Consider the following 23,584-nt stretch of genomic DNA (forward strand, 5'->3'; position numbering starts at 1 on the left):
GAAGCCAGCGGTTTTCATATATTCAATTGCGCGATCGCTTTTCTCGTTGCCTTCGCCGAGCCACACGTACACAGTTGCTGCTCGCGAGTATACATCTCCCATCAGCGGAATCTGGTGTTCCTTTTCCTTCGTGTTCTTCTGGTCGATGCAGATCGCATCAATCCATATCGTGAAAGCGCCAAGTCGCGTGCGTAGGTGCTGTAGCGCTGAATAGCCATTGACAGAGACGACGATGTCCACGCCGTTGCATGTAATAGTTCGATTGTCTTTCGGTGAGCCCCAGACGTAAGAGATGGCGGTAAAGTCGGGAGAGGTCTCTAGATCCACGATGCGGAGATGACCGACTACAGCGGCTGCTTCAGTCGACGCTCCATCGACATCGAGAACGCGTATGCACTTCGAGCTTGGAGGTATAGGTAACGAATGGTATGGCGCTGCGGCGGAGCCATGGGCCATGACAATTGATGCCTATTAACAAAAAGCGCAATAAACCTCGGGTTCTGCGAAAAGGATAAATACGGCGGAGAGACGCGCTGCAACATGTCTATTAACAGTGTAGACCACAACACATGCAGGGGCAGCCAAGGAAACGTGGCTTGAGCGAAACTGTATTGTTGACTATTCCAGGTTGGCTTCGGTTCACGATGCTATCAAGGAGGCTATTCGGGGCCGGCCCGCATGATTGTATGGCTTCGCAAATGCTGTCTCTCAAGTAAGGGACCTCGGGATGCCGTGGGTAGATTTGAGTAAGTACACATCGCCTCCAAGTCCATGGAGGATTCCAGGGGCGTTGATGCAGGAAATGAAGACGGTGCTTGAGCTTAGCTGGGTGCATATCTCCGAAGCGCCCAGGGCTGCCAGCCTACCAGCCACCCGCAGCCGCAGCCGCTCCTTTCACCACCTGTGCAGCCTTTCCACGGCAACAGCAGAAGATGACCGCGAGGAAACAGCCGTCGCGATATATTACGAGTGTCGCACCTGGCTCGAGCGGCTCATGCGACGTTCGAATCGAAGCAATGTGTGTCTTGCGCAGTGCTGCGACATCTGCCGAAGAATGATCGACTCGGCTTCGCGATGACGTAATGTTCGCCTTGCACTGATTGATGATGCCAACACGCCCGTGAGATGCATTCCCACTCGCATACTCCAATATATCTTTATATATCCAATCTGAAGAAAAACAAGACCAGTGGAGTTTGGAACATTGGGATTCATTCACCATGTCCTCCAATACCTCGTCCACAGTCCCCCTCTGGATCGACAACAAGCCCATCCATACCCAAACCAACATCCCCGTGACCCAAGCCAGCACCTCCAAAACCATCCACCACGCCTCCTCCGCCTCCACCACTGAAGCAACCCAAGCAGCTGTCTCCTCCTTCTCCGCTTTCAAATCCTGGCGCTCCACCTCCCACACAACCCGTCGCAACCTCCTCCAAAGCGTAGCCACCTACTACGCCGACAACGCCTCTACGCTCATCGCCGCGCAAATCGCCGAAACCTCCTGCACAGAAGCCTGGGCGCGTACAAACGTCAACCTCTCCATCTCGTACCTCAACGAAATCGCCGCGCAGATAAGCAGTGTGACAGGCGTTATTCCCCCAACTGAAAAGCCCAACACCCAGGGTTTTGTGTTCAAAGAACCCATCGGCCCGGTCTTGTGTATCGCACCCTGGAACGCCGCACTCGTTCTTGCTACGAGAGGAATAGCAAGTGCCATAGCAGTTGGCTGCACCGTAGTCTTCAAAGCGAGTGAACTGTGTCCCCAAACCCACGGACTTATCACGCAAGCTTTCGCCGAGAGTGGGTGTCCAGATGGCGTGTTGAACCAGGTGCAATGTGGGCGGGAAGATGCGGCTGAAGTGACCGAGACGTTGATAGCGCATGATGCGATTCGTAAGATTGAATTCATCGGTAGTGCGGAGGTGGGGAAGAAGATCATGGGCATCGCGGCCAAGTATCTCAAACCGGTTCTGATGGAACTAGGCGGGAAGTGTCCGGCGATTGTGCTTGAAGATGCGAATCTGGAGGAGGCAGCAAAGCAGTGCGGGATGGGGGCTGTGTTGAATCATGGGCAGATTTGCTTTAGTACTGAGAGGATTATTGTGATGGAGGCGGTGGCGGAGAGGTTTAAGGCGTTGCTGGTGGAAGCTATGAAAGGGATGGAGGGGCCGGCTGGAACCGCGGTGTCGGAGGTTATTGCGCGGCATGCTGAGGATGTTACAAGGGATGCGCAGGAGAAGGGCGATGAGGTTCTTGTTGGTGGTGTTGAAGCTGCTTCTTCTGGGAGTGGGCTTGCGCTCAAGCCTACAATTGTCGTCAACCCCTCGCCTTCATCTCGGATTATCGATGAAGAGACGTTCGGCCCTTCCGCTTCGCTTTACGTCGTTTCTTCAGATGAAGAAGCTATCGCATTGGCAAATCGCTCAGCATATGGTCTCAACGCTACGGTCTGGACGCGCGATATGGCTCGGTTCATGAAGATGTCGCGGGAGCTGGAATATGGCCAAGTTCATGCCAACAGCATCTCAGTGTACACATCGCCGACTGGAAGCCAAGGCGGCGTCAAAGGCAGTGGATTTGGGCGACAGAACGGAAAGTGGGGACTAGACGAGTTTGTTGTCGAGAAGTTTGTCACTTGGTGTGGGTGAAGTGGAAGGCCTTAACATTGCTCAAGAAAGACCACGCATTCAGGGACACGGCAAGGTTGATTTTAGTGTTTTATTGTTTCAGGTGATGACCACGTCGTACTCTCATATACGGAAAAGTCCAACACACCCCAAGTATTAGTACCAATAGGCAGATTATTATTTCCTTCCATCCTTCCCCCTCAACCCAGAACGTGGACAAACACCAATGGCCCTTACCAAGTAAAAGTCATCAACTGGGGGTTGAGCACAATTGGCAACAAAAAGTGGAAGACAACCACGGTGCCCATAGGCCAAACGGCAATGAGCTCCTTGATCCTCCAGTCCTCCTGCAGCGCAAAAGCCATGGTAATCATGATCGCAGTCATGCCAATGCAGAACATGAAGCTCCACTTGAACTTCCTCAGCACCCTGCTGATGGCGACGAAGAAACTGACTTGTTCGGTTTCCTTGGAAGTGGAACCCCACTCAAGAGGCCAGCTGACGAAATGCGCGAGGAGAGCTTGCGAGACGTGTAGAGAGATGCCGCCGAGGAAGATGCTGAGGAGAGGGATCCATTTGATGTTTGTCCAGAGGCCGCCGAAAAAGGAACCCTCGCCGATGCGGTAGCGGAGGACGGCGAGAGCGATGTTACCGAGGACACTGAAGACGATGATGATGGCGAAATAGACTGATGGGTGTTAGTGATGCGCGAGACGAACAATAACGTGATGCTTACCGCGGAAGGAGTTGATGTAGTAATGGTCTAGCCATCCGTTGAAGAAACCGATTAAGAAGTAATTGAGCATGGTGAGAGCCCATGAGCAGCCGAGAGCGTAGTAGGTACCGATGTAAGCCATGATGGTGACTTTAGATGCGAGAGGCATGTTGGAACTGATGTCATCGAGTTAGTTGACGGACGGATAAGACGGCACGATCTCTGAAGATCTACTTACAAGATAAAGGTGCGGAAGAGCTTGGTGAAAGGACCTCGGGTGAACCAGTAGATCAAAGGGTTGAAGATGAGTTCGTTGCAGCCATATGCATACCTAGAGAATGTGAGTTAGCGGTTGTAAAAGGTAGATATTGACAAGGGCGAACATACTTCTCCCAACGTGCAAGCTCATCGTATACGGTAAGCGATACACCCTCCTTGAAGCCATCACCCTGGTATGAGGCCAATCGAATGATGTAACCAGCACTCTGCAGCCGCAGACTCATATCGAAATCCTCAGACACCGTCTCCTCGGACCAAAATTTGTCGAACGTGTGGCCGTCTTCTGTGACCTCGTAAGCCACCTTCTGAAGTGCCTCCCATCTCAGGATAGCGTTGTGGCCGACAAAAGGCGCGACGTCTCCACCAGCGACAGCAAATCGAATCATGGTGTAGATCATGTTGGTGAAGAAAGTGATGCCGTTTTCGAAGAAGCTGTTGGTGACGTTCATGACTCCGGAAGAGTACTGTAGGATGGCCACTTCCTGACCCTGCTCCATTTCGCTGACGGCTTCGAGCAGGCAGTCCTTAGGCACACGGGTGTCGGAATCGACGAGGAGAATGTGATCGCCAATGCGGATGTTACCATCAACCCAAGCCCTGCCGTCGTGTTCAGCCCTGACGGATTCCAAGACTTCCCTGTAGAGGTCATTCTCGTCCAACTGGCTCCAGTTCTCTCCACGTTCATGTTGTGCCATGGCCTCTTCAACCCTGCAGCTGATTCTTAGGGCGTAGTTCATGTTGGATGCCTTCTTGAATTTTCCGGGGCGGACGAAGACAAACGGATCCGGTCCGTGCTCGCCCTTGGGATCATGCCTTGGGCGCGCCACCCAGCCAATGCCATGCTCGTCGTAAAATTCCTGGCGCTCCCTGGATTCCTCGGCTCCGAGAACCTGCACTAGGAAATGTCAGTGGGGCTTACATTACGCACTGGCGCAGCACTTACTTCCGTCGTCGTTGACGAAGATATTGGCACTTCCTCCCTGAAGCTCGTAGGTAGAGATGGCTTGCTTGAGCGACCGAATGGTGGGCTCAATGACACTGCGTAAACCCTCCTTGTAAACGGGCATCTGGATGGTTACATGTGGAAGCGGGCCGTTAAAGGTATCACAGTTGAGGCGCCTGGGGGCTTTGCCGGAGTAGTAGCGGCTGTTCTCTTTCATCTGATCGGTGGGGCCAATGATTTGGGCAAAGTTACCGACCAGAGCTTGGAAGAAGAACTAGTATAGTCAGAAGCGGAATCATAGAGTGCAGACATATGGCTTACCAATGATAGCCAGACTTGCGCGGGCAAGCAAATGAGGAAGAGCAGACGAAGCCAGTGCTTTGGGGCTTGGAACTCTTCGATCGCGATCTGCCTGTACCCGGATCCGATCGCTACCGTCAGGAGAAGAATGGACATTCCGCAGTAGGCAGCTTGCCACATCTTCATGTCTCGGGCCTCCTCACCATTGGCTTCTCTAGAATCGCGCGAGTCGTCGTAATCTTCCATGTCGTTTGCGGGGTTCTTCCCTGACTTCTCCAACTCCAAGTCGTGCGCATCATAGCCGTATTCAGCTCCACACATCATCCTCATCATACAATTGATGATGAACTCAGCGCGTTCGAGCGTCAACTTTGGGTCATCCTGCCACACTACCAGCATGCCTCGTGAGGCGATGAAAGCAGCGGACTGACCCCTCTGACAGTGTGGCAAAGCTTCAAAATCGGGAACGATTTGCAAGCGAAGGCCGCTCTGGATTTGCACATACTGGGTATTGCATCGCTCAAGAATGTACTGGATGGCCCTGGTGTTGACGGTCATAGCGCACTGCAAAGTATTAGTGACAATGCCGTGCGGGTGTTTGGCGTTGTTAGACTTACTCGGACGTTCAACTCGGTAACAGCTTCAATGAGACCTGTACCGTCGGTACGAAGCGCATCGGGAGCGCAGGAATAGCGTCCCCTTGACTTCTTCATGAAGACACCTTCGCCAGCTGATCCAAAGGTCCATACCCGCTCCTCCTGCTTGGTGTGGAGCCAGTTGGCCAGGAGCTCAGCCTTGACGTCGACAAGAGCATCTGTGCGCACGGTACTGTCGCTGCCGTGGATGCTGGGAGCCCCGCCGGAATGAGCGCTAGCTGGGCCAAGCTGCATAGGTGTGAAGCTAGCCGGTGACTCGTCGCCAGCTCGGGGTGTTGGCGCCAGAGGATTTTGGGGGGGAAGTTCCTCGCTCCCAGGAGTGTCGTTATGCGGTCGAGAGACATTGTCTCCTTTTCTGAAAATGCCGGGTAACCTCATTTCTGCGTCTTCTCATATGAAGCCAGGGTGGAGAAGGTTTGTGCGATGTGCGTCTGAACGACGAAGAACAAAGGTGCACACGGATGTTAGGTAACGACTGAGAAGAAGGTAACACCAAGCGGGCAGCGAGGTGAAGAGATACTCAGCCTGATATTTAAAAAGTGCACACTTTTTCTAGGTGTACGTGCGGTGGGAGAAGTACCCACACTACTATAAGCGATTACCAGCAGCCACAACTGCACGAGTTCAGTATGAAAACAGTGTAGTGTGGCGATAGGCAATTGGTACTGGTACGCCTAACCTGTATTGAAGTTGTCTTGGGTGAGCCATGCAGGAAAAGGTGGACTTGGAGCTTCATGGTGCCACGGAACCCCAGATAAAAGTAGTCTTGTTGGGTCGTGGTGGAAATCGCGTCTGTGCTCTGTTACATGAGCGCTACCGCATGCTCTTTCTTGCCTCCACAGCCAGTAGATACAACACTCGGACATGTAACGAGGTTGCTCATGGAGATAAGATGCGCTATCATCAGTGACATTGGAACCGTACCAACTTGAGAGTGTTTGTAGCTTTGGGGCTGTTTTAGCCAATGGCTCGGCAGTGTGTACAAGTGCCAGATACCCCTAAGCCCTGTGAATATGTCGGAACTGCCTGGCAGATCGTTTAGGAAAGACGCGACAGCGTTTCTGTGTGTGTGTGAGATGACGCGATGCTGAACATAGCTTGTGGGTAACGATACGCGAACGGGAGGTCCGCGCATCCAAAAGAAAATCCCATCTTCTTACATGAAATATGGTCTTGGGAGGCCAGGCGTCCTTTGTGTTGCCACTGAGGTGGGGCGCCTATAGCTTAACAGCGGGCCAGCTTTGCGCGCTTTAGACCACGCGCATCGAGAAAACCGTAAAGCCCGTCATTGCTACGCAACAATCGTGTCTTATTACCAAGATTACCGCAGACCTAGACGATTAGACAAAGTGAGGTTGGAAAGATCAACGGTTCTTTAGCGAGGACCCACGCGTGACGAATCCGCGTCGCTGCGTTCGCATTGCCAACGATGTCGCACCACCGATACAAGCATGGACCGAAAGAGAACGAAAAGAGATTGTGTACGAGCCTGTAAAGCCATAGCGACCACAAGATCACCGCCTCGCCACAAAGATTGCGACGGGCCCAGCAGCGCCAGAAGAGCTCTGGTCTTTGGCCCAGACACGTGACCCTTAACGGATACGTTTACTGCTGGACAAAATGGAAGACAGTTGCATGATTTTCATTGGTGTGTGAACTCCGTCGCGTAGAAGACTTTGGAAAATGCCGCAAGTTTAGTCATCGAATCCTGGAATATGGTGCGACCCACGTACTCCATGCGCCTGGGCGAAAAGTCGACAAGATGTAAAATTGGAAAGGAAATGGGGAGTTTGGGATCTCAAACACGGCGGATTTTAATCGGCAAGTCTAGAGAATTAGTATATCGCTTCCACAAGCAGTGCATGAAGTCACTCACCTGTAGCTCACTAGTGTGTCCACACGATGGTTGCTTGTGCTGAAGCTGCGCAGCTGCACCTTCTCCCCATTCTTGATCTCCTTGGCGTCACTGTCACCCCACTCGAGAGGCACTTCAGAGTCCGCGTCGGCATAGACAAGAACGTTGAAGGTACAGTTTCCGTCCAGCATGGGTAAGAAAGTCACGGAGGCGGTGATCTGCCTGAAGACAGACTGGATCTCGGCCTGGATTTCAGCCTCGGTCTTGTCTTCTGATGCCTCGCTGGCACTGAGAGTTATCAGCATGTGTTCAAGATGGCTGGCCGTTCTCGCTCACTCTGGAACGGAGTTCTCTTGGTCTGCCGTCTTCTTGGAAGATTTCGCCTTGGCGCTCTTTCCGTAGATTTGGACCTTGATGATGTCAGACACTGGGGTTTGGTATAGTTCATGTGACTTACGTCGAATTGCCAGCGTTCAACATGCTCTCCAGTTTCTTTGCTCGTGATGACGATGACAAGCTTTGAGATCTTGCCCCCGTACATCCACTCCTTCAGCTGGCCCATGATCTTCTTGATGTAGGCCTTGACTTGGTCATCGGCAGTCACTGGAAAGGTTAGAGTGTGGCTGATGGCAGGACTGGCAGGTCACGTACCCATCATAGTCAAACCATATTTCTTCACGCTGCATCTTGTTAATGGCTGGTTGGGGTCGAGGTGTAGTACAGGCTTACGCGGTGAAGTCCTCGGCGGGGTACACGCCTCTTTGGAACCTGAGCAGAGTAAGTCACCTAGGTCATAGGCTACAATGCGCTCATCATGCTTACAGGATGGTGTTTACGGAATACTCGAACTAATTGGGGTAAGCGTAGGATGCGTTGCTTGGTCTGACCGACTTACAAACTCATTGACGAGTTTCGAAGAGCCCTTGAGCGCAAGCTTGTGCACCTTGGAGGAATCGCTCTTTGAAGACTTGGATTCGCCTTTTGAGGATTTGGATCTGGAAGAGGTCTTGGGTTGAGACATTGCAGCAGTGGCGCGCGGTGAGGGTTGGCGGTGTGTTGTTTACGGGGTTTGTTTATAGGGTAACTGCGACCAGCGTGACCCGGCGGAACAGGAAGCAACGAGACAGCGCAGCAAGGCTGTTCAAAGAGAGCGCGATCGACGACCGAGTGTCACCGGATATCAGAGTCAGGCCTAGTATGCTTGCGGGGTACTGAATTGGCGGATGGGAGGTCTGGTAGTGGGTCGGGGTGCAGATGCAGGAACCGCCTGCCGCCGATAAGATAAGATGGATCAAAAAAGTCGTCGACACCACCGCCCGAGCGACGAGAGGCAGGCACGGATCCGACCTCATGCCCACTCATGCGATCATGCGTGCGAACTGCGAGCAGCCTTCTGCACGGCTGGCGGACGCCCTCGGCCCGCTGCAATGGCTTCCCGCGCACCTCACGCCTGCTTGAGCGCCTGCCGCCCCTCGCCAGAAGCTATGCGCAGGCCTTCCGCCCCCAGTCAGAGCTCGAGAAGCGCATCGCCGACATTCCCATCGACCGCTACCGCAATTTCTGCATCGTCGCCCACGTCGACCATGGCAAGTCGACCCTCTCGGACCGCCTGCTGGAGATCACGGGCACCATCCAGCCCGGCGGCCAGAAGCAGTTCCTCGACAAGCTCGACGTGGAGAGGGAGCGCGGCATCACCGTCAAGGCACAGACATGCAGCATGATATACAACCACGAGGGACAGGACTACCTGCTGCATCTGGTGGACACGCCCGGCCACGTCGACTTCAGGGCCGAGGTGTCGCGGAGTTATGCCAGCTGTGGAGGGGCCCTGCTGCTCGTGGACGCCAGCCAGGGCGTGCAGGCGCAGACAGTCGCCAACTTCTACCTCGCCTTCGCCCAGGGCCTCACGCTGGTCCCCGTGCTGAACAAGGTCGACCTCCCCCACGCCGACTCGCCGCGGGTGCTTGAGCAGATGCACGAAACCTTCGAGCTCGACCCCAAAGACGCCGTACTCGTCTCAGCCAAGACCGGCCTCAACGTCGCGGCCCTCCTTCCTACCGTTGTCGACAAGATACCCGCCCCAGTCGGCGATCTGAAGAAGCCTCTCCGCATGCTCCTCGTCGATTCGTGGTACGATGTATACAAGGGCGTCATCCTGCTGGTGCGCATATTCGACGGGCAGGTGCGGCCTGGGGACACCATACGCTCCTTCGCAACCAAGCTGAAGTACATCGTGGGTGAGGTTGGCATCATGTACCCCGACCAGACGCCACAGACAGTGCTCAAGGCTGGGCAGGTCGGCTACATCTACTTCAACCCCGGCATGAAGCGCTCGCAAGAGGCCAAGGTCGGCGACACCTACACCACCATTGGATCTGAGAAGCTTGTAGAGCCCTACCCAGGCTTCGAGGAGCCCAAGAGCATGGTCTTCGTCTCCGCCTTCCCCACAGACCAGGACCTCCACGAGCATCTCGAAGACAGCATCCAGCAGATCATTCTCAACGACCGCAGCGTTACATTGCAGAAGGAGTCGTCCGATGCTTTGGGGGCTGGCTGGCGCTTGGGATTCTTGGGTACACTGCATTGCTCCGTCTTCGAGGACCGCTTGCGTCAGGAACACGGTGCCAACATCATCATTACACCGCCCTCAGTACCCTTCAAAGTCATCTGGAAAGACGGCACCGAGTCCATCATCACCAACCCCAATGAGTTCCCCGATCAAGACCAAGCGCATTTCAGAGTGCAGGAGGTCCATGAGCCCTACGTATCTGCAACCATCACAATGCCTGACGAATATCTTGGTGAGGTCATCAAGCTTTGCGAGGCCAATCGCGGCGAGCAGAAAGAGCTTACCTTCTTCACCGCCACCCAAGTCATTCTCAAGTACGACATCCCGCTGTCGCATCTTGTTGATGATTTCTTCGGCAAACTCAAAGGCTCCACCAAAGGTTACGCCTCTCTTGACTACGAAGACGCAGGCTTCCGCAGGTCGTCCATCATCAAGCTCAACCTACTTGTCAACGGCTCCCCAGTCGATGCCGTGTCACGCGTCCTGCACACATCGCAAGTTGATAGGGTGGGCCGCATATGGGTCGAAAAGTTCAAGGAGCATGTCGAGCGACAAATGTTTGAGGTCATCATACAGGCTGCAGCCGGCAGGAGAATCGTGGCGCGAGCTACCATCAAGCCGTACCGCAAGGATGTCCTCGCCAAGCTCCATGCTAGTGATCTCAGCAGACGGCGCAAGCTCCTCGAGAAGCAGAAGGAGGGCAGGAAGAAGCTGAGGTCGGTAGGGAGTGTCGTTATCGAGCAGGAAGCGTTCCAGAAGTTCTTGGCCAAATAGAAAAATCAATCGTCTTATCCGCTCTTCATCACGTACCCCAGCGCTAAACCCCCGGGTGCGAACACACGGCAGAACTCGCCGTTGGCCAAGCCCGTCCGCTCGTTCGTTAGGACGGCATGTCCGATAATTCTCAACCGTGTGCATAAGTCGCGATAGTATAATACTAGACATGCATCGCCATTCAGCGCCATGACATTGAGCCTGCAACAGGCCCCGATTCTCCCTCCCGTTCCCCTATCAACCTTGGAAGCGTTGATTCGCTGGTCATCCCATCCGATATCACCCAACAATAGCAACAATACAACGGTTCACCGCGCTCAGCCGTTTCGGCTAGTAACGAGTCATCTCGATGCCGAACAACTGGTGGTCTGCGAAGTCCGTGCAGTGTCTCAACGTGCTCGATCTTTCAGCTGATCAGCGCTAACAGGTCGATGACATCAGCCAGCCATCGAGATCGCGCGTGTCGGCCTTTTCCAAGAACCACTCGGCTTGCGTTACAGCTCGCGTACCTGACAGCATTTCAAGCGAAGCTAGGGCCACAGTTATCGATTATTCTATCCGTAAACAGCTATCTTAACGCTAAGTTTAGCGCACAAGCCCCTAATTCTATTATTGTCCTCCTAGTTATCCTTCTAACTATTTAGAGTCCTAGACCTAATTACTAAGAGTTCTTTTATAACTTTGTCTAGCTCTAGAAGCTTTCTATTAGCGTAAGCTCTATAAGTAGTGCTAGGAGGATTAAGCTAGATAGTAGTAAGCTAGGTCCTCTTAGTTTGCTAATAGAGGAGCTCTTAGTTATTATAATAGCACTACTATAGAGGTGTCTTATTGCTATAATTATTAGGCTTAAGTAAAGTATCGCTATTTAGGTTGTGTAGCAAGATAGCTGTAATATAGTAGTTATAGATAGTAAGCTTTATAAGTTAGACTAAGTTAAATGTAGAGGTAGAAGGAAAGCGCTTATATTTAGTATAATATTTGCTATTTTTTTAGAGTTGTGTATAAGCAAAAGTCTAGTAGTAGAAGATTTTTAGCTATAAATATCTGTGTAGGCTAGGTAGTAGTAGTAATGTAACTAATAGTTGCCTTAAGTAGTGTACTAGTTTCTAGTAAAGAGAGCCAACAATAACCGTGGCGAACGATCTCTAGTGCGGCTTGGATCTGTGGCTAAGCCGTCTCCAGCTTGGTGTCGCGATACTCGACCGTGGGTTGCATAATGCTTCGGACGGTACGCTTGGGGAAGTGCGCCGACATGACGTTTGCCCGAGGGCCAACTTTTCTACGTGTCGGAACCGAGAGAGACATTGGCAGGGCGTCAACAGCCTTTGTTCAAGCACAATTAAACCTACGAAGCGAACCTTTTCAGATCCAGCTGATACTGGGATATTTACACTTCGAGTGACAGGTCGTGGGCTGTATCTTGATGTCTAGCGGCATGTAGCGCATCTTGACAACGCTCGCTAATCTCTGCAGAGCCTAGCCGACCATGTTGACATCAAGGATGCCATGAACCTCCGAACGGCACGCTTGCGACGATCCTGCGGGCATGACGTTAGGCTGATGGCCAGACCAGGACGCCTGGACGGGCGGGCAACATGGGCAAATCTCAAATCTAAGAGACGTGCCGCTGCGGGCTGCAATACCTGCGTTGGTATGAGTTTGGGTTGTTCCTCGCACTTGACAGCCCGCAGGACGGTCTTTTCAATCTCCTGCTCCCCTGCGTGACTTGTCGAGGCTTCATCAAGATGGCGAGATTCTTGGGCCTCAGAGGTCGCAGTCTAGCGAGCGCCATTAGCATCACGTGTGGGCTTTGCTTTTTGTGAGTTACCCCATCCGTGTGTGTCGCGTAGATTATTCAAGGACTAATCTGTCAAAGATGTTTCGGCTATGCCCAGGGTGTTATGGGCGGTCTCTTGACTGTCCAGCAGTTCTTGGACAGATTCCCTCAGGTTGACATTGTCAACCAGAGTTCGTTCCACAATGCGTGGGTCACAGGTACGTCGAACCAAGTCTTGTGGGCGCATCAAGGCCTCAGATTGGTACTGGAGCATGCAGGGTCCTGACTGACATCAATAGGTCTTACGGTCGGAACATGGCACCTGGGCTGTATCGTCTCAGCCATCGCGACAATCTTCGTTGGTGACCTGCTAGGTCGTCGGCGCACACTCATCCTCGGTCTTACCTTTTGGGTGATTGGCGAAATCATTCAGACGTCTTCCTACAGCTTTCCGCAGTTCATCGTCGGTCGCGCGATCGCTGGTTTCGGTAAGCTCTTTGACATCTTGTAGGACAGAACTCCGGACACGAAAACTGACGCTGCAACATAGGCAATGGCTTCACCACTTCCACGGCCCCCGCATATCAGGCAGAATGCGTCAAGTCGCACCGCAAAGGAACCATTCTCATGATCAGCGCAGGAGCGTTTGTCTCCGCCGGTATCGCGCTCTCGTACTGGTTCGTCTTCGGCTTCGCATACCTCACTAGTTCGTCGGCATCATGGCGCGTCCCTATCGCTCTACAGATCATGTTCGCGCTCCCCGCCATCGCAATGCTCTTCGTGCTTCCCGAATCGCCGCGATGGCTCATCCTTACTGGACGCGAACAAGAGGCGCTCACTGTGCTCGCGGCGTTGAACGATGATGAGCCCGACAGCTTCGAGACGAAAGACGAGTTCCTACAAATCAAGGACGCCATCTTGATCATGGCACAAGGGTCGAGCGCTGGCCTGTTCTCAAACAAGGAGCGCCGAGGATTCCATCGTGTTGTGTTGGCGTACTTCGTGCAAGTCTTCCAACAGGGCACTGGTATCAACCTGGTCTTGCAGTATCTTTCGTGGATCTTCCTGACACGCATGTCCTTCGAGGGATGGTTGGCTCGTCTCCTGGCATCCTGCTCAGCGACCGTCTACTTCCTTGCCTCATTCATCGTCGTTGTCGGTATTGATCGCTTCTGGGGTCGTCGCTCACTGATGATGTTTGGTGCTTCGGGCATGTCAGTGTGCATGATACTCATCACTATTCTACAGTACCTGTGGTCCGAGCGCAATATGCAGGCTGGAAGGATCGCCAGCACTGTGTTCTTGTTCATCTTCTCCGTCTTCTTCGCTATTGGATGGCAGGGTATGGCTTGGTTGTACCAAGTCGAAATCGTGCCACTTCGGATTCGAGGGCCTGCGAACGGTCTTTCGACGAGTGCCAACTGGTTGCTCAACTTCGTGTAAGTCACAATCCGGGTCCATCGCATTAGCTGCGCGACTAACATTGAAACAGTATCGTCTTCATCACCCCGATCGCATTCCAGCGCATTTCCTATCGTACATGGATCATCTTCGCCGTCACAAACTTCGCCATCATCCCCTTGGTCTACTTCTTCTACCCTGAGACTGCCTTCCGCTCGCTCGAGGAGGTCGATGTCATCTTCCAGCTTGCGCACGATGCGCCCGGCAACCCTTGGCTCACTGCCGTTGGCTTTTCTCAAAGCGAGCCCCTCTGGTTCGGAAAGAAGGACCCCGAAAAGCGACTCAACTTCAACTACGGAAACAGCTCGTGGCACAAGAGACTCGTCGAAAGCGTCCTCAGTCGTGATAGTGGCAGCGGAAGCAACACGAACAGCGGCCACACCGAGAAGCGACCCTGGAGTAACGGCGAAAGTCCCGACTCTGGCGAGACAGCCGCACCTACCATCCCTCGTGGACGAAAGAGATCAGAAGAGTCACCCGTGGACCCTCGCCTGCACCTTTCTCCACCATCAAGCCCAACAACGACCATGACGACGACCATCACCAGCACAAATCGCCCACGACGCAAGCTCCAGAAGCGCAACAGCAGCGCCAGCAGCTTAGCGAGTCACGCGAGCCGCTCCCAGCCACCACCACCCGTCTTTGGTCTCTACAACCGATCTGCGGAAACGCATCAACCAACCATGCCACACCACCGCCACACACGCAGCACCTCAACAGACTCCCTCCATTCCGTACGCCCAGAATGGTGGACAGAAAATCTTACACCCGCGCCCGTCTCCACACGCAGCAGATCTTCAAGCAGGCCAGGTAGCGCAATAGAGACAACGGAGACCCGCGGCCGCCCAGCATCCCGCGTCTCCACAAGAAGCGTATCGAACAACGCGCTTAACCGCTTCGTGAATTCTGATCTACTCACTCAAGAACAGCAGCAACGACAGCAACCTCGGAGAGCGGCATCTCATTCGTCGCTCCATGAACAATTTGCTGACCATGGCTTCGAGCCCGTGGTTGGTAGAGACAGCGTTGACTACCCCGGTATGCTCGGCGGCGAAGAACGCGGTAGAGGAAGAAGCGGTGTTGTGAGGACGGAGAGCGAGCGGGAGACGTACCTCCCCGATGGTGTGTATGAGGTTGTTGAGGGGAGAGTGAGGCAACTTAGTGCTGGGCCCGTAAGACCAGAGAGCGTGGGGAGTTCGAGGAGGTACTCGGCCAGGGACGCTGGGTATGCACGATAAGAGGCGATCTGGTGACCTGCTACAACTATCTCGGTTTGTCTTGTGGTATTGGACAATCAATAATTTCTTTTGTAACCTTCGGCTACTAGCTATTGAAACACGCCTTGTAATAAATACATAACAACCTTATCGTGTAATCATTGATGGCAACTGGTAATTTTCACAATCACTTGAAGAGTGTATCATCTTGGTGGGAAGGTGTGGATTTCATTTACTTCGTTAAGTTTGTGTACTCGTAATCTCTTCATCAACAGGAGGTCTTTGACCTTGGTTCAAGATAAGGATGATTTGAAGAGGTTTGAACGAGTGTGGTGGAAAGTCAGTTGGGGGGAAAGAGTAAGTATGCCAGGATACCTGATGTTTGCAAGAATTCTTCGTCATCGGTGCCAAGAAGATGAGCGTGCGGGTTTTGCGACTGAGCGGTTTCTACGGACGGATGGTGCTCGTGTGATCGAAGACCAGTCATGACTACACAGTCTGGACCTTCATCCGAAGCGCATTTCGATAGCCTAGGCACTGGTCGCAGTTCTTCTGTACGAAGCCTTGAGCACTGCATGTCGTGCAGTCGGGTCCGCGATGACTGTCTTCGAGTCAGCAATCTCGATTGTCATTATGCCTCTCGATTGAGAGTGCATGCATAGACTGTACCCTTGGGGACGCCCTTTACATAGGGGACAGGTGGACGTAATCACGGCTTGAGGATGGTCTGAAAAGCACGACGGCGGGCTCAGACTAGCCGTTGAGATTTGATTGGGGCTGTATGGCATTGTAGCTGACATCGTGGAGTGCGACGAATGTTCGAATATTTTGCGAGAAGTTATTTGAGGTAGCAATGAGATGCGAAGTTGAGCCAGTAGAGTTTGATGAAGCAGATCGATGCGGCGAGAGGACCATTGGAACGAGGCATCGTGACTTAATGTCTGTTATATACGGTTGCAATGATATCGTATCTGCTTCGATGCCGTGTCGACAATGTGCATGCTTACTATTCGTCACAGTCTTTGGCGAACATTGCAACAGCCTGTCGCGCTGGCACTCGCGCGACGTTTCAGGGAACTAGATAAGAGAAGCTGCGTGACTATCGTCAAAGCGAATGGCTGTTGGGAGCGTATGATGCTGTAGTCGTCATTTCTGGGGTTGCACTCACCGGCCTTGGAGGGAGCCCGGTCTATCGTGATCGTGATGAAGAAATGCCAGGGGTCAGCCAGTAGACACGCGTCGGATAGCAGGCTCTTGTTCCGCCAATCATACTCGTGCCTTTGACGCATCTGAGGTGACCATCGCTGCGTTGTAACAATAGCCTCAACTCAAGCTAAGGTTGGACTCAAACCGGTGAATGCAAGTTCAATAATCTGCCGCACCGATCATGTGTCGGCATGTTGTCTCTTCTATGGCGGCGTGTGGTTCCTAGATATCGCAAACGACTTGAGCAATGCCTGCATACCAACCTTCCCGATCCAGCGGTGAGTACGCGGAACAGTCTCCCCCCTGACCCAGCAGGACGTTGACGGACCGGTCCCTGGACACGTAGTGTACGTCTCATATCTTCACGTTCCACGAACGCCCAGGTACTGATCGCATTCCCGATAAGCAGATGAAGCGACACATCCTTAGTGCGGTAGTCGTTCCGTCTACCAGGAAATGCCGCAGACGGCAATCAGAACTACGCTAAGTTTCACCGCTTCTTTTCTTTTGCGATCCAATCAGCACCTGGGTGCTCCGATATATCTTTGAAGACAGCGCCGTTGCGTCAGAAGGTCGCAAGTGTCAACACTGTTCCACAGCTAATGCTGTGGCCGACTCGTTGGGTTGTGGAATACGCATCAGGGAGTCCGCACTAAATTCGTGGAAACTAGACAACCACGTCTTCCCTCATCGGAAGATGACCGAGTCGTCACAGTCATGAGACTAGTCGGAGGAGAGAGAACCACCCTCTGCTCGGCTAGCCATGATAGCTCATATCATCACCGTCAAGAGCTCTGTACAACATAGGAATCGTTCCAATGTCAGGCCATATTTCGCACATGCCACCCGACAAAGCATGTCTCGGGTACGAGGTCCTTGGAACCTTTGTCCTGGTTCTTTGCGCGACGCCGGGTGAACGCAGGGCACAAAATGCACGCTTACGCAGTTGAAATCTGGTATGCTTGCAACCGAAAATGGGTGAGCGCATTGAAAACGTGCACATGACATGAAGAATCTGCTTTTGGATCGACACCGACGTAATGATGCCACAACGCGTTGACAGTACTTTTGTAAAACAAGCGCGTACAAGTCACCGCGGTGACTAAGCCTTGCAATATAGAGGGGGTATCGTAAGTGATGATGATCACACGAAATGTAGACTCGAGTTACTGATCCCTGACCCCCCGTTTATCTCTGGTCCGGCGTCACCGGTCCACGTTACGATGCTGCTATCCGCTAGCGAAGAGATCGATGGAGCGACTTGATGAAAAAGAAGAGGAAATGTAACGTTCGCGCCGCGAGAAGCTCTGAGGCGAAGTCAAAACCTGATGCTGCTGTGACCTGCAGCGTGGCGGCAACATGGCCGTGAACGTGGCTGTTGGAGCTCGGGAAAATTTACCGAACTAACGATAGCGCTTGCTAAAGCATCAATGCCGACTTGTAAGCCTCAAACGAACCCTGATGGCACGACTTGATGACAGTGTACAACACAGGGGAGGATACAGCGTTACCACAGCGCACATAAATCGAACACGCGTCGACGGGCCGTATAATAGCGAGCTGCGAGATTTTTTCCCGGCATTTCGACAGTGCAGCAACAACAAAAGCATGTCTCAAACGGAAAGAGGTTTGATAAATCGAGACTGCCGTTGATGTTGTTCAATAGCGGATGCGTGCTGAACCTTCGATGATCGACGTCATAAGGTCACACCTTCGCGTCAAAGCGAGTAGCACAGGGACCTGTACTTCTGCACGAAGGACCTCGATTCGAAGTGCCTCTCATGGGTGTCGCGAGGTCGTACGCGGTCCATGCGTTTTTTGTGTCTCGTAGAAGGCAGCTTGGTGGTTCCGTTTTCGGACTGCTGATCGATACGACATCATGCGTCAGGCATGGGGCTGGGAAGAAAGCCTCACGGCATGGGATGCTTGAGGGGACGTAGAGCTGTTGTGGTGATTGAGGCGACGCCCAAAGGCAGGAGGGAAGGAGGTTGGGGCGGAAGCGGGGCCCACTTATTAGGTAAGCATAGTGGATCTTAGCTCGTACAGCGTCATGGCCATCACCGCAGACAGAACTCCTACATGGCAACCGTATCAATATGCCTGGTACCTGTGATCTAAGCGATGTTGGAGAACTGCCCCGAAAATCATGTGTCGCCATCCCACGATGACCCAGCATCCCTTACAAAGCGCGAACCGCTCTAGCATACCCGACCCGCGATCGATCGGCTCGCAAACGCACCACTCTGTTCCTGACTACACGAACACTTCCTTGTTCCTACCTCTCTCCACCTTTCGATCAGTCGCGTCGGGCTTGTAGTCCTCAAGTCACGCGGACCACGGATGACCCTCCGGACCGAGCTTTGCGTTCAGAAATCCAAGCTTGAGCAGCTTCTGCTCGGTGATCTCCTGCTTATGCGCCTCCATCTCGTCGACATCCCCTGGAAAATATCAGCAGTCGTAGATAAAGAGTTGGTATAGAATGAGATACGTACAGTTGACGCTGAGGAATGAGCCCTTGAGGTAGTCGGCCTTGGGCTGCGCAAGGTACAGCGATAAGCCACCCGTCTGGATGCCCTTGTCGTGCGCAAACGGCGTGAGCTGGTCGACGACCATACCGCGCTTTGACTCAGTCGCTGCGACGATACCAGGGTGCACGGTGAAGACGCGAAGATTAGGCTTCTCAGCGTCCAGGTACTCGGCCAACTTGAGCAGCGCCATCTTGCTGCCCGAGTAGGCGCTCATGCCGGGAACTGTGAAGGACGAGCCGAGCGTGTTCAGCAAGATGAGCGTACCGGACTCAACGGCCTTGAGGTAGTAGTATGCGAGAATATACGAGCCCTTGACGTTCACCTCGTAGTCGCTGAACCAAGCGCTGGGTTCGAGGTCGCCGACAGGTCCGCCCACCATACTACCGGCGGCATGGACCACGACGTCAACGATGCCAAAGGCATCGGTCGTCTTCTTGAACAGGTCCTGGACTTCGGCCTCGTTGGTCAGGTCGGCGGTGGCACTGAGGACCTTGGTCTCGGGGCTGAGGGAGGCGATGGCGCTGGCGGGCTCTGCCAACAGACCTTTGTTGCGACCGACAAGCACGATGCCCTTGGCGCCGGCTATAGCCCAGGCACGTGCCACTTCCTATTCGTTGGCGTCAGCATCCATCTCGCGCGATCGACGACAGACCGTCTTACGCCTCCTAAACCGCCTGTAGCGCCCGTGACCAGGATGGTCTTGCCCTTGGCGCTGAGAGTGGGGTTCTTGGGGTCGATGGCCGGGTACACATCGCGCTTGAGCGACTTGGTGAGCTGGAACGGGGTCGTGAAGGCGTTGGGGTCCATGGTGAGAATGAAGAGGTTGCGTTCGAGAAATAGCGGCAGAGAAAGTGGTAAGAGGAAAAGATATTCGAGTGATTGAAAAGTGCAAAGCGTAGGGATTTGGACTGTTGTTGTTGTTGTTGTTGCGATTATGTGTGCAGCAGCGACCATCTCCAGCCTCAAGTACTTGCGGCATCAGCCTTGTGCAACGCACTACCAGGCACTATCGAGCAACGTGCAAACTGTATTATCTCAGCTGTGATGCGAGCCAGGGACCGATTTACAAGCAGCAGATGCGAAGCGAAGGCCGACCCCGAATTGTATTTCAAAGCATGACTCGGGTCCCGCGCTAGAATCCCCCCTACTTGACGCGTGATCATTTGCTTTCTAAGTCTGCGAAGGCGCCAGTATGTTCCTCATTGCACGAGCATGTCTTTAGTATACTGACGCATCATCAGACTTCATTCGCTCTCCAGTACCTTTCAAATCGCTTTGCGAAGCTTTACAGCATTGCCCTAGATGCGCGTCCAATCCCGTCCACATTCCTTCACGGTCACCGTTCCGCCTTCATTTACATGTTGGAACGAGTACCATCGCAAAGCATGCATTCTACATGGCGACTGGAAATCTGCTTTTCGCGCGGATAACTGGCCCGAATTTGAAGAACACAAATGGTATAGGTACCATAACCAGACACAGGAAGCCAAGGAGAGATGTTGCCCAGCCGATCCCGAGAGCATCATACACTGAGTTAGATGTTAGCTTGTGCAGCGCTCCAGATATTGCCATCGGCTGGTTCCATGTTTGATGACGTACTTTGCACGGTAAAGAGGGGGAAGACAGCCCCAAGCGTGTACCTGACGATTCCATTCGCTGCTATAGCTGACGCGCCGTTCATCGCACCATATACATCCGCAAGGTAGAGCGCAGAGGATGTCTAGAAATCAGGCTGTTAGTGATAATGGAACATGAACTCGAGCTTCGCAACTTACGAAGACACAGATATTGCCCCATGCAAAAGGTATAACTCCCACCACAGTCGGAGCCCAATGAACGCCCTTATCAGCACACCAGCCAAACCAGAAGAGACCAATGACCATACCCCAACTACCAAGCATTGCGCTATATAAGCGATGTTCCGGGTCAGCGTTTGGGTTGCCTTTCATGGTGGCCTGCTGGTGTTTCTTCATGTAGACCATGCGGTCTACGACAATGGTAGTCATGCCTCCAACAAACACGCCAATACTGATTGGAATAAATGTGAGCCCAGACTGAGACGGCGTAAATGAGTATGGCGGACGTGAGAAGACATAAGGGAAAGCTGCAAAGAAAAGAAACAGCACCGCAAATGCGAAACCTGTGTAGAGCGAGACGAAGAACACTACAGGCTATGCATATTTAGCTCAAGCATGGACAAAGATGCACGGGGCTTGCAATCATACCTCTGTTGAGAGCATGTGAAGGGGCCGAATGAACCTCAGAACGATCTCGCTCTTGATATCTCCATTTTCTTGTTCCTTTTGCACTCCGTTCTCCTTCATTCGCCTCTTCAAGATGATTGGCTTGTAAGTCTCATCCATTGGTATAGATGTGGCATATACACCCACCGCAAGGAAAAGAATGGACCATTGTGTCCACGGCCAAGTCTTGTATTGCGCCACGAATCCTCCAACCACGGGTCTGTCATCACGTCAACATCTAGTAGAGCAATAGACTCAGGACGATACATACCCAATGGACGGCCCGGCGAAAGGAGCCATCAAGTAGAAACTCGTAGCCAAGGCGCGCTTATGCGGTGGGAACAAATCGGCATTCGTTCCAGCCCCAACAGCTAGTGCTGGACTTCCAAACAATCCTGCGAAAAATCGACACACGACCAGGCCTGCGTATGTCTTAGAGAAGCCTGCACCGAGAGTGAACAGCATGAATATGGGGAAGAACACCAGATAGACAGCTTTTCGGCCTTTCCTTTCGCTAAGTGGCGCGGTGACGATTGGACCAAACGCGAGGCCGAGCGTGTAAAGCGTTATGCCGATGAGCGCAGCCGTGCGCGATACGTCGAAGTCACGCATGACGTCTGCGAGCGCGGGTGTATACACTGATGTTCCAAAGGTGCTGAGCCGTCAGTACTGCCCGGTGTTACGCGCTTTCTTGCGACTTACACAGTGAATCCAAAGAGGGCTGGTATCATCGTATGATAAGCCAACTTCCATGTAGACCAGTTGTGCGGGTTCTCAGTGTCGTCCGGACCATCCCAGTCCATCGGGTCGACGGGGCTGGTGAACGATCCATCTTCGCTAGCCGGCCGTTCACTACAGCGTCGTTCATCCTCGAATTTGGCGGGTTGGCATGGAGATTGATGTTCAGGGTCGGGCTTTTCTCCGTTGTTTCCAGCGATGACAGTCTCGGTCTCATGGATCAATGTCGCATGTCCATTCTGGCAATCGTGGTTCATGCTAGGAGTACGGTGAGTTAAGTCAGGGTGCTGTGAAAGGCACCAGGGATATCCTCCGCTATACTTCACAACGAGAGGATATGTGCTGTATATACCCGGCGCTTGTCCCCGCACGCGTTCAGAGTTACGGCCGAGAGCAAGCGCGGCGCACTACCAAGTCTGCCATATTGAGTTACTCGCATCCTCTACGAAACTGCCATGAAGTGAAGAAGAGCTGAGCTGTAAAGGAGTGCGCGGTTCTGATTGGCTGATTGTTAAGTGACCCGAGGCTCGGTGTTGGGTTTACTGATCACAAATCATACATTAAACGGTGGCTTCCAAGGTTGCTCACGTGACGAGGCGCGCCGAGATCTCGGGAAGGCATAGCATCGCGTAGTACATGTCTGAGCCTGGTAGCTTCGGGACCGGGCCAATGTTTGCGAAAGCGAAGTGGGATGTTTGCGTCTGGAGGAGGGAAGGAGAAGAAAACCGTGATGACGTCAGCCAGCTTGGCAAAATGCCGATCAGCTTCAGCTTCAACACTCATTCATCCCAAGCTGAGCATATCTTGGACATCTTCGTCGCGTCTGAATATTCTTGATCTCGTTTACGATTTTCTATTGCTGCTTAGTGCAGTAGTATGGCAAGCGCGGTCGCACACAGAACGACATCCGTTGTTGCGGGAAGGGGCTGGAGCCGCCGCGTTCGCGACAACCTGACCGCGACTGTTATATCAGCTCTTCTTCGCATCGGCCAAGGTTCGAAAAAAAGCGAGGAGAGAATGCACCCTAGCGAGTTGTAAGACACTCGCATAGCTCGCGACACGTTATCTTCTTCACAAACGTCGCGTTCTAGCTATGAGGACGCCTCCAGCTGTCGCGGCCTTTTTATCGTTCGGATACCGAATGTTACGCTGTGGTATTGCAACTTGATCCAGGATGATAGGATAGAAACTGCGTAGCCAAATCAGCCTCACGATGCTAACACGAAATAGTATCGTAGGGACCATCGGCTGCAAACTCGCCTACGGTGGTATCGCGTTTCGGTACCACTGAAAGCCAGGTCTCCGCACCCACATCGCCGTGGATCATATAGGCCCCCATCGCGACAACGACTATACCGACCTGATGCAACCAGCAATTCCTATGGACGACAACAATAAATCTGAGCTAATCCCTACGAGTGAAGGGAAACTTGTGAACGCACGTGCGTTTCCCCTTCAAGCCATGGTTGAGTGTTCTTCGACACTAGGCACCCATTCTTAACAGAACGCTCCATCAGATCTTATAACTGTGTCAACCCTGGTGTCAACACATACGCCTACATCCTTTCACATCACGCAGTGAATTCCTCTAATTATTAGCATCACCCAGTAACTCCTATCCACAGCGAACATAAATGGGTTCAAAGCGCAAACACCAAGCCGAGAAGGACTGCACGCCTTCGCAGTTGCCCAG

General features: G+C 52.9%; 7 protein-coding genes across 7 annotated transcripts; 3 read left to right on the top strand and 4 right to left on the bottom strand.

Annotated features, from left to right (window-relative positions):
- Positions 1-1,220: 1,220 nt before the first annotated feature.
- J4E88_006156 (uncharacterized protein) lies at positions 1,221-2,651 on the top strand (the record flags this gene model as incomplete). The annotated part of the gene is made up of 1 exon (XM_049399786.1): positions 1,221-2,651. The coding sequence occupies one exon, from the start codon at positions 1,221-1,223 to the stop codon at positions 2,649-2,651; it is 1,431 nt and encodes a 476-aa protein (XP_049254799.1).
- A 212-nt stretch (positions 2,652-2,863) lies between these two features.
- On the bottom strand, positions 2,864-3,487 carry J4E88_006157 (uncharacterized protein; the record flags this gene model as incomplete). Its single annotated transcript, XM_049399787.1, has 2 exons — positions 2,864-3,318; positions 3,367-3,487. The coding sequence occupies 2 exons, from the start codon at positions 3,485-3,487 to the stop codon at positions 2,864-2,866; spliced, it is 576 nt and encodes a 191-aa protein (XP_049254800.1).
- Positions 3,488-3,579: 92 nt separating this feature from the next.
- On the bottom strand, positions 3,580-5,901 carry J4E88_006158 (uncharacterized protein; the record flags this gene model as incomplete). Its single annotated transcript, XM_049399788.1, is given in 6 exon segments — positions 3,580-3,676; positions 3,733-4,519; positions 4,568-4,841; positions 4,889-5,431; positions 5,485-5,878; positions 5,897-5,901. 6 exon segments carry the CDS (start codon positions 5,899-5,901, stop codon positions 3,580-3,582), a joined length of 2,100 nt encoding a protein of 699 aa, XP_049254801.1.
- Positions 5,902-7,395: 1,494 nt separating this feature from the next.
- J4E88_006159 (uncharacterized protein) lies at positions 7,396-8,033 on the bottom strand (the record flags this gene model as incomplete). Its single annotated transcript, XM_049399789.1, has 4 exons — positions 7,396-7,666; positions 7,715-7,788; positions 7,836-7,981; positions 8,030-8,033. 4 exons carry the CDS (start codon positions 8,031-8,033, stop codon positions 7,396-7,398), a joined length of 495 nt encoding a protein of 164 aa, XP_049254802.1.
- A 705-nt stretch (positions 8,034-8,738) lies between these two features.
- GUF1 (Translation factor guf1 mitochondrial) lies at positions 8,739-10,721 on the top strand (the record flags this gene model as incomplete). Its single annotated transcript, XM_049399790.1, has 1 exon — positions 8,739-10,721. One exon carries the CDS (start codon positions 8,739-8,741, stop codon positions 10,719-10,721), a length of 1,983 nt encoding a protein of 660 aa, XP_049254803.1.
- A 1,901-nt stretch (positions 10,722-12,622) lies between these two features.
- Positions 12,623-15,197, top strand: J4E88_006161 (uncharacterized protein; the record flags this gene model as incomplete). Its single annotated transcript, XM_049399791.1, has 4 exons — positions 12,623-12,716; positions 12,798-12,986; positions 13,049-13,937; positions 13,991-15,197. 4 exons carry the CDS (start codon positions 12,623-12,625, stop codon positions 15,195-15,197), a joined length of 2,379 nt encoding a protein of 792 aa, XP_049254804.1.
- Positions 15,198-18,707: 3,510 nt separating this feature from the next.
- J4E88_006162 (uncharacterized protein) lies at positions 18,708-19,717 on the bottom strand (the record flags this gene model as incomplete). The annotated part of the gene is made up of 3 exons (XM_049399792.1): positions 18,708-18,820; positions 18,875-19,517; positions 19,571-19,717. 3 exons carry the CDS (start codon positions 19,715-19,717, stop codon positions 18,708-18,710), a joined length of 903 nt encoding a protein of 300 aa, XP_049254805.1.
- Positions 19,718-23,584: the final 3,867 nt, after the last annotated feature.

This window comes from Alternaria novae-zelandiae (assembly GCF_023758075.1).
Source record: "Alternaria novae-zelandiae strain BMP 2774 chromosome Unknown scaffold_11, whole genome shotgun sequence".
In the NCBI taxonomy this organism is placed as follows: Eukaryota; Fungi; Ascomycota; class Dothideomycetes; order Pleosporales; family Pleosporaceae; genus Alternaria; species Alternaria novae-zelandiae.